At 43.6% G+C, this 15,599-nt stretch overlaps 2 protein-coding genes across 17 annotated transcripts in view; one reads left to right on the top strand and one right to left on the bottom strand.

Moving 5' to 3' along the window:
- Positions 1-1,850, top strand: part of AKAP9 (A-kinase anchoring protein 9) — a 105,996-nt gene extending 104,146 nt beyond the window's left edge. For all 16 annotated transcript variants that reach the window (XM_035129723.3, XM_088653609.1, XM_035129721.3 and 13 more), the window contains 2 exons: positions 997-1,136; positions 1,290-1,850. In XM_035129723.3, coding sequence (XP_034985614.3) covers positions 997-1,136; positions 1,290-1,333 — 184 coding nt within the window. In that variant the 3' untranslated portion in view covers positions 1,334-1,850. The remainder of the gene's footprint in view (positions 1-996; positions 1,137-1,289) is intronic.
- A 756-nt stretch (positions 1,851-2,606) lies between these two features.
- Positions 2,607-15,184, bottom strand: CYP51A1 (cytochrome P450 family 51 subfamily A member 1). The gene is made up of 10 exons (XM_035129728.3): positions 14,955-15,184; positions 14,387-14,485; positions 12,814-12,990; positions 12,114-12,240; positions 10,817-10,991; positions 8,467-8,586; positions 7,886-8,081; positions 5,865-5,960; positions 3,557-3,725; positions 2,607-3,142 (listed from the first exon to the last, which is right to left on the bottom strand). The coding sequence occupies exons 1-10, from the start codon at positions 15,120-15,122 to the stop codon at positions 2,955-2,957; spliced, it is 1,515 nt and encodes a 504-aa protein (XP_034985619.2). The 5' UTR covers positions 15,123-15,184; the 3' UTR covers positions 2,607-2,954.
- Between the last annotated feature and the right edge of the window lie 415 nt (positions 15,185-15,599).

The raw sequence follows: 15,599 nt of genomic DNA, 5'->3' as shown, positions 1-15,599 counted from the left end.
TCAAACACTAGAACTGGGTGGGGAGTTTCAACCAACAAAATGTATTGGTAGTAGAATCGGGGCAATTGAACACATGCTCCCTTACACCACATAACTGATGAATGGATTTACCCACCACATACTGTGGCAAGGCCCAGTGACTTTCATAGCTTTTAAAAGGGATCAGACAAATTCATAAATGGAATCTATGCACCCCATAAAAGTCTGTGCACATTTTCAGTACCAGATGCTGGGTCTAGGAAGGCAGCGTTGACCTTTGTGTCCTGCTTTTGGACTTCCCGGTGGCATGTCATTGGCTACAGTTGGAAACAGGATGGCTGGCTAGTTGGACCTTTGACCTGATCAACCTAATGCGCTGTGTCAAATTTTAGATTGGAAGCTCCTTGGGGAGGGAGCTTCTTGCCCTCTTGTACTCTTGTTATTTTACATCAGGGGTCAGCAAACTTTTTCAGCAGGCGGCCGGTCCACTGTCCCTCAGACCTTGTGGGGGGCCAGAGTATGAATTCCTATGCCCCACAAATAACCCAGAGATGCATTTTGAATAAAATGACACATTCTACTCATGTAAAAACACCAGGCAGGCCCCCAAATAACCCAGAGATGCATTTTAAATAAAAGGACACATTCTACTCATGTAAAAACATGTTGATTCCCGGACTGTCCACAGGCCGGATTTAGAAGGCGATTGGGCCACATCTGGTCCCCGGGCCTTAGTTTGGGGACCCTGTTTTACATAGCACCATCAGGGTGCCTGGAGTTTCAAAGCCAACAGGGAAGTTATTACGGCTTTTACAGAAGGATCAGCATAAATGCCCGAGGATTGTATATTGACATACCTGTTGCACTTGTTTGGTGTAGTTTCTGTATTTTTCTTTGTATGATTCAGGAATCATGAACAGAGTTTTGCTTATTTTGCAGCATTTGTCACGTTCTACAACCTGAAGGCACTTTACAATACCAACTAACATCTTTTGTTGCTTCTTTCTCCATTCTAAGGTACCAGGGCATCCACACTGATTTAAGCCCAGTTTCCCTCGCATGTTCTCAGCTGCAGAATTACGATCCTGACAGGGCTTTAACAGATTATATCAACCGTCTGGAGGCTCTACAGAGGCGGCTTGGCAGTGTACAGTCAGGTAAATGTTTCTTTTTTGAAATTATTGCTCTCCAGTTTGTATTTCTTTAAAACAACTGCTGTTCACATAGACCATTGTGTTAATTTCGGGAAGTCTGTAATTGTCAAAGCCACACCACCACCACCCACTAATGTGTTTCATTTTGGTCCACAGCACCTGCTTCATACACTCAACTGCATTCTGGTATCAGAAGATAATCCTTGTGACCTTTTTCACCGCTGGTAGTGATATCAGATGAAATGCCTTTTGCAACTCTGCTGCTGCTGCTGTGCTTTTTGTATGTGTATATTGTGGGACCAACATGAACACAGCTCAATGATTGTATGCAGTTCACCTTGCTGGCACCGTCACCAAGACTGGAACTTATGTATATAGGCCCTTTTTGTGGACATTTGAAACAGATCATTAAATTTCATGTATATTTGTGGAATGCTAATTTAAACAATTAAATTATTTAAAGTGTATTTATCAGGCGGTTTGAGAGGTTGAAACGTTTATGTCTTGAGATTGCCGAGTGTGTAGCTCCCAAGTGTGCACCACACTTTCTGATGAGGTTATAAGTGAAGGACTTCTCATGATTTTATCCTATTTGCTACTGGCACTGCAGAGAAAAAATATCACCCGTAGAGACCTATTTTTGTAAAGGTAGAAGTTTTGAATTTTATGGGTATTTTGTCAAAAGTACTGAAATAAAGATGATTTCATCCTTTTAAATGTGTGACTTGTGTTCAAAATTTATTTTGAAACTTTAGGTCTGCTGGAAAAAAACCAGTCTTCTGACTAGCTACAATAAGACTGCTACAGGTGGTTCCAGGCCCCCACGTGCATACATGAAAACGTGCAAAATGAAGAGCACTCTGGAGACTCGTCCTTGCTCAGGAGGCCTGCCCCAGTGGTCTCCTCATGAGTTGGAGGGGAAGCGTCTTCCCTACACATCAGCTGCCCGCCCAGCTTGTGTGTGCACGATCATGCACAAATAGAATCTGCATAATGGGGAGTTGCTTGTGCATTTGTGAGAAATGGGGAAGGGGGAGAATGTCTGATTCTCAGGTGTGAACAAGTCACCTGGTTGTTCCTCTATTCTACTCCCAGTCCATACTTAGGGCACTACACCCATGTCAGCAGTCTGCTTTCTTCCAAAATTGATCGCACACCAACGTTTTATAGATAAGACACAGTGTAAATAAAAATGTTGTGCTAGTAGCATATGATAAAGATCTAAAGCATTAATCTCAACCCAATTGCCTAGCTGTAAATTACATAAAAGTTGCGATTTTGGCACTGCCCAATTTAAAAACAAAGGGTTGTATCCAGTACTTTGCAAGTGGAACTCTGCCACAGGCAGAAAGTCACCTCTGGAAAACAGTAACTTCTATGATCTACAGCTCTCATGATTAGTCATCTTTGGCTTAACCAGCATTCCACTAGACCAGGCTTTTTTACAAGTTTAGATAAGTGAAACTATTGGAGTCAATGAAGCAGGATTTTTTTTTTATCCCAACATTTTAAAGAAACCAAATTACATTCTCATTAATCCATTTACAGTTAAAAAAACTGTGGTTTGTATTTCTAAACCTAAGATTAATAGTTTTCTTTTAAAAGACACATATATTAGAAAGTATTCACATTACAGAATCAGAAATACAGGATAAGAAATGATAGAAACAAAAAAGCAAACATCCCCACCCCCCACTTAGTACCGTACTCCCAATAGCACAAACTTTCCACACTTCTTCACAATACTATAGGCTAGGAACAGCCACTTCTTTTAACTGTCTTCACATAACAGAAATGTCCCTGCAGTTCAGCTGCAAGAAGCTATGTTGTGCTGTTTGATCTCCTTTTGTATCTAATGATAGGGTTAGTGGGTGTATGGATCATAGTTGTATAATTTATGGTAGGGAAATAACCGTCCACCAAATCAAATTCATACAAACGCAGAAGCGTTGACCAAATTGTCTTAATTTGAATATAAGCAAAGTTCTCTCCAATACAACGATGACGACCTAAAAGAAAATTAAAAGTGTCTTTATTTTACGTTTGCAAACATTCTTGTACCACCAAGAAATTAGATCTGTATAAGGGAGCAATCCTAAACTCGGGGGGGGGGCAGCTGAAAGGCCGCAGGATGCCACAAAACTGGATGCCTGTAAACAAAGCCCACCCATGTGGGTTTAACAAGGTCTGCTTCATGGGACCAAAAATAACCTGTTGGATCCTCAGTTACTGTTTATTAGGCAAGTGCCTGCATTTTCAGAGATTAGCTAGACACCACTTTTCAAAACATGAGGACAGACAGGTGTCCAGTCCATGCCGCAAATTATTTTTTTGAATTCAGGTATTTTGCTTGTTTGTTTTTAAATGAATGAAGGTGGCAATGATTGTATCCCTTATTTAGAGAACATCTACAACCAACTTACCAGCACCAAACGGCACATACGCAAACTTCTCTTTAGCCGCGGGGTTATCTTGGAGATAACGCTCTGGTTTGAAATCTACATTTTCTGTCCAACAATCCTTAAGTCTCTGGTTGACAGTGGGCGATACACAAACTTGATGACCAGGTGGAATTGTATACCCAGCAACTGTCTAAAAGCAAGAAAAGACTTTTATCAAACATACATTCAAATTCAACCCATCAAACGTTTGGATAGTATATTTACTAATACTATTCATGTACCACTCATGTATCAACAGTCATCAACAGAAAGGTATTACTACTATCCTAGCTAAGGCATTTCTCTATGTTTGCTCAAGTTGTGGGACATCCAGCCTCATATAACCAATATGCTTAAGTCTAATTAATGCATGAAGGGGTTAAGACCATAGATTAAGCTGTCCTGCTTGGCTTAGCTAGGTCACTCCCCCTCTCACCTTGGGAGTAAGGGATCAAGCCTCTGTTCTTTCCATTCCACCATGGGAACTCTTCCAATAACAAAGTCTAAGTTAGATGCTCCAAGCTCAGACCACATGGCTTAAGCCAGCCGCCTTGGTGTGTCTATACCAAATAATTTAGAAGCACTACTTTAGAGCCTAAGTTTTACTACCCCCTATTCTGACTACTGTATGGAAAAGCACATGAATCTGTCTAGTCTTTTTCTCTGTTAAGGGAAGTGGGGAACTTTGGAAGCAACTTAGAATGGAATATTTTAAAGATCCAAAAGCACTTTGCTGCATGTTTTGTGATCTTAAATCTCTGCTGAGGTTCTCTCACCAAAAAGTACTTGTCCTGAAACTGGATCTTGGCATCCAGGGAATTCTTTTTATATACTTAGTATTTTTTATTATTTAACCAAAAACAAAAACCAACACAAATATGTTGGGGCCTAAATGCAGAGCCAATATTTTATACCAGGGTAGTTGACAAAGATGCTCAAATGTCATTAAGATATTGCTTAACACATCAGTAACGAGCTGACTACTGGAAATAATTTAAGGCAAGCAAGCAGTCCTGGACTCCTGGAAGAGCAGCACAGAGGCTATAGCAGGCACCCCCAACCTGCGGCCCTCCAGATGTTTTGGCCTACAACTCCCATGATCCCTAGCTAACAGGACCAGTGGTCAGGGATGATGGGAACTGTAGGCCAAAACTTCTGGAGGGCCGCAGGTTGGGGGTGCCTCGGCTATAGGATAGCACATGGTTTCTTCTTTCTTCTCTGCAGTCAGAAAGGGAAGTCCAGCACTAGAGTCCTCCTTGTAGGAGTTAAAGGCTCCCCCATCACCACTCCTCTGCTGTTAGTGCTCCAGGGATGGTAGCGAATGGAAAGGGGGCATGTTGTGGAAAACTTTAGTTCCTCTTTTCCTTAGAAGTCTTCAAACCAGCCAAAACCCTACTCCTACCCTCAAGCTGATGTAGTCCATTCTCTTGGGAGGGAGATTATTCCCACCCGCACCTTCCACCCTGGCCAGTGTAAACACAGCAGGACTTTGGAAGTAAGCATTAACTTGTCTGCTATAAACTCCCTCCTTCAACCCTGCCTCCAAGGACTACTTTGCCCTTGTATTAAGTTCTAGGTACTACAACAACCTCATACATAACTGTGTCGGCCCATTTACTTTAACTCAGGGGTCAGCAACCTTTTTCAGCTGTGGGCTGGTCCACTGTCCCTCAGACCATGTGGTGGGCCGGACTATTTTTTTGGGGGGGGAGGGGAATGAACAAATTCCTATGCCCCACAAATAACCCAGAAATGCATTTTAAATAAAAGCACATATACTACTCATGTGAAAACACCAAGCAGGCCCCACAAATAACCCAGAGATGCATTTTAAATAAAGGGACACATTCTACTCAGGTAAAAACACATTGATTCCTGGACCATCCGTGGGCTGGATTGAGAAGGCTTTTGGGCCGCATCCGGCCCATGGGCCTTAGGTTGCTTACCCCTGCTTTAACTGATCGCATCATTTAGAAGGGGGGGAAATCAAGAGGTTAGAACTATTCCACCTTTTGTACAGTATTTGTCAATAAAAGTAAGGTTTTCAACTTCATATTGCTTTTGGAGCTTACCCTTCTGGTCAGTAGTGGCACCTGTGGTGGGACAGAGCTGCCCCCTTGACATCCCTGCTCCCTATTTGGAAGGGGTGAGCTCAGGGTCACAGTTCTCCAGCAGGAGTATCGCTAGCGATGACAGAAAGGTGACTCTGCCCCACCACACATTCCACTTACCGCCTCACCAAGTATTATTTCTGCTTTAACATATCACTGAAACAAAGAAAGATTCTTACTTGGGGAGTTTTAGCCATCCTCATCATAGTCATTATAGGAGGTCGAAGTCGTAATGTTTCTTTCAAGCAAAGTTCCAGTAAAGTCATATCTTTGAGCTACAAATGAGTAAAAACAAACCTCAGTTTTGTGCATATCTATATGGATAACGTACTGCAAAGATCATTATCTTCCAGCAGAACTAAAGCAATTTAGTTTTTCCTCTATGTAATTGGACAAAAGAAACGTGTTTGCATGTAATTTTACATTAGCATCCATAATACTGCTCAATCTTAACGCTGTTCCAAACTAACTCTCATTACACCTAGAATCATAGAATTGTTGGAAGGGACCACAAGGGGCATCCCATCTAATCCCCCGCAATGCAGGAATCTTCTTGCCCAAAGTAGAGCTCGAACCCATGACCCTGAGATTAAGAGTCACATGCTTTTACTGACTGAGGGCAAGGGTAGGAACCTCTCTAGCCCAGTGGGCCAGATACAGTGGTACCTCGCAAGACGAATGCCTCGCACAACGAAAAACTCGCAAGACGAAAGAGTTTTGCGTTGTGCGAGGGATTTGCAAGACGAGGTTTTCTATGGCCACCGCTTCGTCTTGCGATACACAGCCATAGAATGTAGCGCGGGAAGGCAGCAAAGGAAGATCAGCTGTCAGCGCAGAAAGCTGACAGCTGATCTTCCTTTGCCTTCTTCCCGCGCTACAACTGGTTTCCCGGGGCTTGCCAAGGGGGACAGAGCCAAAGCGCGGCGGTGCGGGGGCTGCCCCCGCCTGTCTTCCCCGAGCCAAGGGGAAGACAGGAGGCAGCAGCCCTGCTTTCTCCCGCTCGCCTCGGTGGCAGCGGTGCTATCACAGCCGATCCTGAGCCGGCCGGAGGGCGAGCGCAGCGCGCAGGGGGCAAGCAGGAGAAAGCGCACGGCGGTGGCGCTGAGGGGGCCAATTCGAGCCGGCCGGAGGGCGAGCGGCGCATGCTTTCTCTTGCTTGCTCCGTGTGCTGCGCTCGCCATCGGGACGGCCTGGGATTGGTTGATTCAGTGCCACCGCCGAGGCGAGTAGGAGAAATCACGCTGTGCTCGCCCTCGGGCCGGCCCAGGATCGGCCACCTCAGCACAGCAAGCACCGCACTCTTTCTCTTGCTCGCTCCGTGCGCTGCGCTCGCCCTCGGGCTGGCCTGGGATCAGCCACCTCAGCGCAGCCACCGAGCGGGAGAAAGCGTGCGGCGCTCACCCTTGGGCCGGCCCGGATCGGCCCTCTCAGCGCCGCAGTCACCGCACACTTTCTCCTGCTCGCCCCACGCGCTGCGCTCGCCCTTGGGCCAGCCCGGAATCAGCCGCCTCAGCACTGCCACCGCCTGGCTTCCCTGAGGCAAACGAGCAAGCTCCGCCGCTGCCAGTCCCCTGGAGCCCATAGGAACACATTAATTAAATTTCAATGCGTTCCTATGGGAAACGGTGCTTCGCAAGACAAATTTTTCGTAAAATGAATTGACCGGTGGAACAAATTAAATTCGTCTTGCGAGGCACCACTGTAATTATCTTCACTCATCCTTATTCTGACCACCTGTCTATCAACTGATGTCACAATGATGGCAAGTGAGCTCTTCTGCCTATTTTACACAAGGCTTTCAAGGGGGTTCCTGAAGATCTGAGAAGCAGCTGATTGTCAGATGTTCAGAAACCCCATTCAAAGCACTGTGCAAAATAGCACTTTTGTAAAAGGCTTTGCAGACATTGCCAATCAGTCTTGCCTGCAAGCAAGCTCCCTTTCAGCCAAGACTCACCTTTACCTGCCCCACACCTGGCATCATATATTACATGTAGGGTAGGTGGACATGGCTTCACCAAATAGGAAGGCCCACCAATTTGGGCCCTCCCAATTTAGGGGATTTGACTTTACTCATAATTAAAAACCAATAACTAAAAAGCCCTCTGAAAACCTGTTCTCCCAACTAATTCCACCTAAGCATTGAAGGAACTTGCATGCATTCGTGTAGAAATGTTTAAAAGGAAATACAGAACCTACAAACCTGGTCATAGCTTAATGAAGGCAAGTCTTCCCCACACACTGCTTTTTGCTCCCCATAACATCGTTCCTGGATTGATTTATCTCTAGCCAAAAAGAAGCCAAGCCAAGTGCTTGTAGTCGAAGATGTGTGCTGACCTGCCAACAGCAGCCCAATAAGCATCCCGGCGATTTCATCATCTGATAGGTAATGGCCATCTCTAGATTATAAAAACAGACAACACTGGTTATATGTGCCACTTGAACAAGGAAGTTAAAAAACAGATTTCATGGACACAATCCTCTGGGTGGCTGCTGTTGTTTTCCATTTCTGCTAAAACAAATTCAAATTAATTCAAGCAAAATACATGGAATCATTTCAGGATTGCTAGGACAATTTATTATAAATATTTATACTGTGCCCTTCCACTGCATTTGCAGTGAGGGGCAGGGTTGGCACTGCAAAAAAGCCTGCTCTACTTCGTATAAGTCAGGCTACTAGTTGCTCTGCTGCTATTTTATCTTCCTGAATAAAAAGTTGTTGGAAACTCAGAGATGAAAAGACCTTTCTGGAACTAACAGCAACATTTTTGCTACATCACATACTTGTAGGTAACATCCAGCAGTGTTTGAAGCATGTCGTCCTCTCTTGCCAAAGACTTCCGTCGTTTCTGAATTACTTCGTAAAAAAGGGACTTTATCTTATGGTGGGCTCTATCTCTGCGCCTGAAATTAAAACAATCCATGTAAGTAACAGCGTGTTTAGAAGAAGAAAAATAATAATCTACAGCGTTTGAATTCTACATTTCAGTTTCCAATTTCCAACATGCATGCATGTTGCCTGCATTGCTCCTTAAAAGGCTGTATCAATTTACACAAACGTAAAAGACTAGATGACTCTACAATTCTATACAAGAGCGTACTTACTAATACAGTGGTACCTCGGTTTATGAACACAATTAGTTCCGGAAGTCTGTTCATAAACTGAAGTGTTCATAAACTGAAGCGAACTTTCCCATTGAAAGTAATGGAAAGTGGATTAATCTGTTCCAGATGGGTCCGCGGCGTTCGTAAACGGAAAATTCGTAAACCGAGGTGTTCATAAACCGAGTTTCCACTGTAGGCTAATGCATGGGTAAACGAACTAAGGCCCAGGGGCCGGATCCGGCCCAATCGCCTTCTAAATCCAGCCCGCGGGCAGTCCGGGAATCAGTGTTTTTTTACATGAGTAGAATGTGCTTTTATTCAAAATGCATCTCTGGGTTATTAGTGGGACATAGGAATTTGTTCATTTCCCCCCCAAAAAATATAGTCTGGCCCCCCACAAGGTCTGAGGGACAGTGGGCCGGCCTCCTGCTGAAAAAGTTTGCTGACCCCTGAGCTAATGTGATACTCCTACCTGAAAGGTGGGGCTTTCTTTCAAAATCTGACAAACACTAGCATGCTGAGAAACAATCCACATTCTAATCTGTGCTTCATATTCTAGCACCAACAGTAATGGAGGCTTTGTTTTGGTTTAAAGGGAGATTGCTCCCTTCTCATGCTGGTTATTTCCCCTTTTGAAAACCAGGGCAACACTGGCATAAATAACAGTGGAATTTGGCGGTCCTCCTTGGGATGGCAAGGGGCTGCACTGAAGCAGCTCCCACACCACATAAAGAGCAAAAAGGTCCTTAAGGAGGACTGACTCATACGTAGAATGTTGTGGCTATGGATTCGAAAATAAATGCTGTGAAAGCAAATTAATATTTAAGCTAAATACTAAGTGTTCTGTTTTACCGGTAGTAGCACTCAGTAAAGAAACAAAACATCAAGAAGTATAGTAGCGTAAACTGGAATTGAAATGAAACATTAGTGAAGTTCAGCATCTCAGCACAACATAATTCATGTTAAAATTATTCTGAAGAGCCAATGCAGATATAATGTTCCCAGTCTCTTGTGGATGTGCTAAGAGACTGGGAGCTAGTTGCAAGGTAGTGTATTCTCTTCCATCTACTCATGTGTAACCACCCTCATCTGTTGTGACGCTTAAAAGAGTAGTTGCCTTTTAAAAAGTGTCAAGCAACACTTCACACAAGCTTGCTCTGGATGCCTTTCAGGATTCAATTAATCACTGATTTGACATAAACGATACTGTGATTAACAATATATTTGATGATATAGACATTTTGCAGGACCTACAGGGCCGTCTTAAGCATATCCGGCGCTGTGGTGCAAAGATCCCTCTGGTGGCACCACCACCCCGTTTCCCAGAGTTGACGACCTTTTTTTAGGGAGGATGGCGCTGCCGGCAATGTGCCCAGCTTTGTGGGGCTGGAGGAGGCAGGCAGCTCCTCCGGTGGGGGAGAGGCAGAGGCTGGACGCAGCGGCTCCCAGCTCAGCTGGACGCTTTGTGCCGTGGTGGCCACGGCAGGCAGAGGCTCTGGGTGCGGCACTGCTTTGGCGCAGCCTGGCAGAGGTGGGCGAGCTGATGCCGGGAGGCGCCGCATCTAGCCTCCGCCTCTTCCTTAGCGCCCTCCAAAACGTGGAGCCGCTAGCCTCTATGGGTAAGTCACCCCTGTGTTCTGTGTCCTAACAAAATGGAGGTAGATTTCTAGAAGATAACAGTGATACAACATTTGGAATTACAAGGGCAGATCCATCTTTGATAGTGGCTTAAATAGGAATCTCACTAATAGTACGTGCTAATTGGGAGGATGTCATAATACAATAATAGGAGGCTTGCGAATTTATAGCTTTGGCAAGACTTTCAAAGTCTGTCAGCAATCCCTGCTCCACCCTGAAGTTCACTGGGCAAACATCACCAAGAACAATTTAATTGACAGGGTTGCTGTGATGATGTAACAAAGGAAAGAGAACTGCATAGAAAGCCCAGAACTCCTTATAGAGGGAAGGATAAAATGTATATAATTCATATTTGATTAACTATATTCTCTGCTAATCAAGTTTTTAGTACCTGAAGCTGGGCAAAGGCAGCCAGCCTGGCAAAAGCCAAGCTGCATGAGAAAATCCCCCATCCAAATCGGCATAGAGCTGTGCTACCTTCTCATCGAGAATGCTTCTTATCTCCTTCCCATGTAAACAGTGACTTGCTGTCAAAATTATTAGTTCTGAAAGTGCTGTAAACAAGTCTGTGCATAGAGGGAAAGAGTACATTAATGGGAATTCAGTAAATCAGATTAAGAATTCACGTTTACCATCAAAATGAACCTAAAAAATAAACGAATAGTCCATTTTTGCTGTGTGTGGCAGAAGCTACTGTTTCTAGATGCTGCAAATGGTTTTTATGTGGAAAATAAAATAAAGTAAAAGTAAAGGCAGCCCTAAGAGTACCTTGTAACCCTGTTACCTTGTGAGTATCTTACCGTTGTCCGTGGGAGAGGTTGTGTGACATAATTTATTGCGGATTTCTTTTTTAAAAATATACGGTAAGGAATGGGCCAGACAAAATATGCTGAAACCAGATTTAGAGTTATCCATCCCACAGGGTTATAAAATCCCATCTAACTTGAGAGCCCACAACCTAGAAACCTCAGACCCATGAACTAAATCCATTCCTGACCACATGCTTTCATGAAATGTGCCATCAGGTTGTTTGAACAGAACTGGTTACATGTGCCTTTTCAGTCCTACACAGGGATGAAATAGCTCAAATTGGACAAAAACATCTCACAAGCCTCACATTAACCCTAGAATGGGTTCTGAAAGTACTCCTTTTTCTTTCGTTCTTCTTTGTGCTTTATTTAGATCGGTTTTCGGCCTTGATAAAAAATATTTTATATTAATCTTTGTATTCTTTTTCAAATTTCAATAAAATCTTTTTTTAAAAAAATGAAAGTATACCCTTCAAACAATCATCTCAGGTCATTATAACTAGGAGGAGAAAACAAAAACAGTTATCCATCACGATGGAGCCAATGAGTAGCCATTCACTACCATTTTTACTCAAGCAGCGTGTATAGGGAAAAGTAGGAGGCAAACTTTCAAAACTCCTTTTCAATACCAGCGCCAAAGCCTTATGCAAAAATAGGTCTGGAACTGAGCACATAGTGTTATTTTTCCTGCCATTTTTATTTCATTATTTGTTGCCCATAAGATAGCAACTGGGTATTTTATTTGCCCTGAAGTTGTTGATGTAGGATTCTATACACCTAAGAAGTTACAAATAATTCATTGCAACCTGATACACCAACGCTCATTCCAGAACGACCCAGTTCAAATAGAAGCGCAACATTTCAAACTATAATACTTACTTTTTTCTCCACTTTCCCCCCAAGTTTTAAAATATTCCGTAGTTTCTTTTTCAATTATTGGTATATGGCTTTTAAACTGGCTTATGTTCAGCCCGGTTTTAAGCATCTTCTTCTGTTCCAGAAATACCTTTAAAAAGCAAACAATGCTATATTTACAAAATAGAGTATTCAACTTGTATGTTTTAGGCATGAACTAGCAAAAAGGTCAGGACTTGTTTGCCACTAATTTTAGTAGGAGAAAGTAAGAATCCCACATCAGAATCAGTTTCACTTTGGCTGGCTTGTGCCAAGAATATATTATAGAACTAATTGCAAAGATGGCAATTTTTTAGGACATAATAAGACAGACTGTGAAGCATTTACATATACACAAAAAACTGTCTTGATCCAACCCTTTTTTAATATAATAAAATGCCCTCAGGCTAATAACTTCTTTCTGAAGTGAACCATAAGTTAAACTATAAAGTAATACAATGCACCCTGATAGAGTGTATCAGCAGTTCTGGAGTGGGTATTCAGCTATAAAATTGTACTGTCTACTATTTCAACTTCTATCATTAGTTTGGCTAATTGTGTTAGATTGAATATGGCAACAATACTTATGAGTAATTGAAGCCAGCTCTGTTTTGTGATTGCAGCGAGTTGTTGTGTTCTATACGTATCATGAAAGTAAATAAACTGAAATGGAAATAACACATACTGGGTTGGGCACATCATACGCTACTCCCTTGCCAAAGACAGGTGTGGTTAGCCGTGAATACACATCTTCTGCATTCAAGTCTTCATTTTTACTGTTGAACAGAAGAGCAGCAGCATCACTGCCCAGGAGATATGTAAACGTCTTCCCCACCATTGTGAAGCTAAATACAGGACCGTACTGTGGAGACAAACCGAGAAGGTAGGAAATGAAGGAGCAAGGAACAGTAGCGTACAAGAATGTGACTTTATTATCACACAGCAAAGACCATGACAATTTTCACTGAAATCCGTAAAATGTATAGTAACTGCTTTAAAAAACATAAATAGCTGCATACAAGAAGCAAAAACGAAAACAAAAATGCATCTGCCTAGACATCTACTATGTCTAGGCTGCAACCTTATGCACAGTACTGTATAACTATTTCACAAGGTAGTTGGGAGGATAAAATGAGGGTAGGATTACACACTGCTTTGAGCTTCTTGGAAGGCAGAATATAATTTATTTTATTTTATTTGTAAATACTTCCAAGTAAACATACCTAGGCTTGAATTGCACATAACGTTTAAACTTGTTCAAGTAGACAGATGGGCAATGGCCAGACAAAGTAGACAATGGTCAGGGATTCACCAGGCCCACCCTATTACAGTGGTACCTCTACTTACAAATAACTCTACTTACGAATTTTTCTACTTACATATGGAGCGCCGTCCGCCATCTTGGATGCGGTTTAGATAGGATTTTTTCTACTTACGAATTTTTAGATAGGGTTGCTTCTACTTACAAATTTTTTCTCCCAATGCATTCCTATGGGATTCGACTTACAATTTTTTTCGACTTACAAATGTGTGTTCGGAACGCATTAAATTCGTAAGTAGAGGTACTACTGTATAATTCTACCCCACTCTTCTACCCATAGAAAAAGTTATACTAACGACACGTAGATTATTTGCATCTGTTCGTTTCATTTAATATCCAATGTTATTCATAGAGTAAACACAATGAAATCAGTACTTAGATTCCTTCTACCAATACCCCAAGCATGACTTAGTTGGATACTACCCTATGGGAGCTTTGGTGTTGAAAAGCGTGTTGTTGTTAACCACATCCCTGTTCACTCATTTACTACTAATGAGAATATTGATTTAACTTACTGTTATTTTAGTTAAGATTTTGGGCACACCATTATTATCACTCTGTACCAAATATTAGTCTCAATAGGCTCAAATGCATAATCAATCACGAGAAGAACTCAGATCTTGAACATCCATAATGAGCCACAGAAACCTCACATGAGATGAGGCGAGGTGAAGAAGCCACTTGGAGGAGGATTTAAAAGTGGATACAGAGAAAGCACTCGAACTGAAATTATGCATTCTAAAATCCCTCTTCTAAAACAGCTTTTCATTTTTTTAAAGCAGCATCAAGGTTCTCATATTTGCATGTGATGCATTACTATGAGACTTCAGTCTTGGAATTTTATTCAGCTAAATATTTAAGCTCAAGGATTCTGAATAGCTGTGTTACTTTGGAGCCCTAACACTTATACCGCAAAATGATTACCATATCGACTCACTTTTTCATAAGCGTTTTCCAAGAATTCGATAGGATTCTTCCCAAATGCAATCGCATGTCCCAAAAAGGGGACGTTCGACGAAATGTAAGGTGGGTAATTCTGAAGAATAAAGAAGAAGGCGGCCTTTTGTTATACAGTTTAGCAAAAAGCAGCTCTTACTAAACTGTTTTCAACACCGCGATCTAACCAGAATATTGCTTCATATTCATTGCTTCGCTTTGGTTGGGAATCAGGGAACAGCACCGCACCCAAGGAATCTCTACCTTTTCACCTACACGCATCATTAAAAAAATTGAGAGAGATACCGAGCATCTGGGCTCTTTACTCTGACGATAGATTTCTTCTCTGGAAACAAAACAAAGGAGTTTGAGGAAGGGGGATTTCTGCACACGCTTAGAGTGCCCTTGTCCCTTCTTTGGCTGCCCATTCCAAGGCGGCGGCTGCCTGGGCTTGGATGCACATGCTGCAAGGACCCGCCGTTTCCCCTCCCGCTGCCCGGTTTTCTGCGACCCCAAACTATCGGCACGGATTCAAGTTCTGCCCACCTGCCGCCCTCGCCGCTACCCACCTGGCCGGCGCTGGGCTTCTGCTGCCGCCGCCGGGAGCCCACCTGCAGCAGGTATCCCAAGCCGAGGGCGAAAGCGGAGGCGGCCAGCAAGAGGGAGAGCGGGCTGCCGGCAGCCGCCTTCTCAAGCAGGGAGTAGCCCGCTTCCAGCAAGCTCGGCGCCGCCATCATCCTCCCGGCTCAGGACTGTCTCAGGACCAGGACCGACGCAGACTCGGACGCCGGGAAACTCCCGGAGAGAAGCCGCGCGGAGGGGCGTGGCCTATCCACCGCCGGCGGGAGCTGCTGGGCCGATCTCTGCCCATCTGACGAACGCGGCACGGCGGCCAATCGGCGAGCGCGCCGCCACAGGGTGACCGCGGCGGCGGCGCAGCGGTTGGAGGAGGCGGACCCTGAGGCGCGCTGAGGTAGGGAGAGGCGGGCGCCTTCCCAAACCGTCTCCCATAATAATCACAACCCCATGATAAGAGGTCGGGGTGCTGCACAAACACCTGTGGAGAAAAGGGGGAGGAGCCATGCTTAGTAGATAAAAGGGCACAGCCGGGTGGCTTATTTCATCTGCAATCCTGATAATAAACCACCTCCATGCTGCGAAAAGCTTCTATTGATTCTTTCTTTATACAGGTGAAACTCGGAAAATTAGAATAT

The sequence above is a fragment of the Zootoca vivipara genome, chromosome 11, assembly GCF_965207765.1.
Source record: "Zootoca vivipara chromosome 11, rZooViv2.hap1.1, whole genome shotgun sequence".
NCBI classification, from domain to species: Eukaryota; Metazoa; Chordata; class Lepidosauria; order Squamata; family Lacertidae; genus Zootoca; species Zootoca vivipara.
Note: the sequence above shows the minus strand (reverse complement) of the source record. Positions and strands in the feature narration are given on the sequence as shown.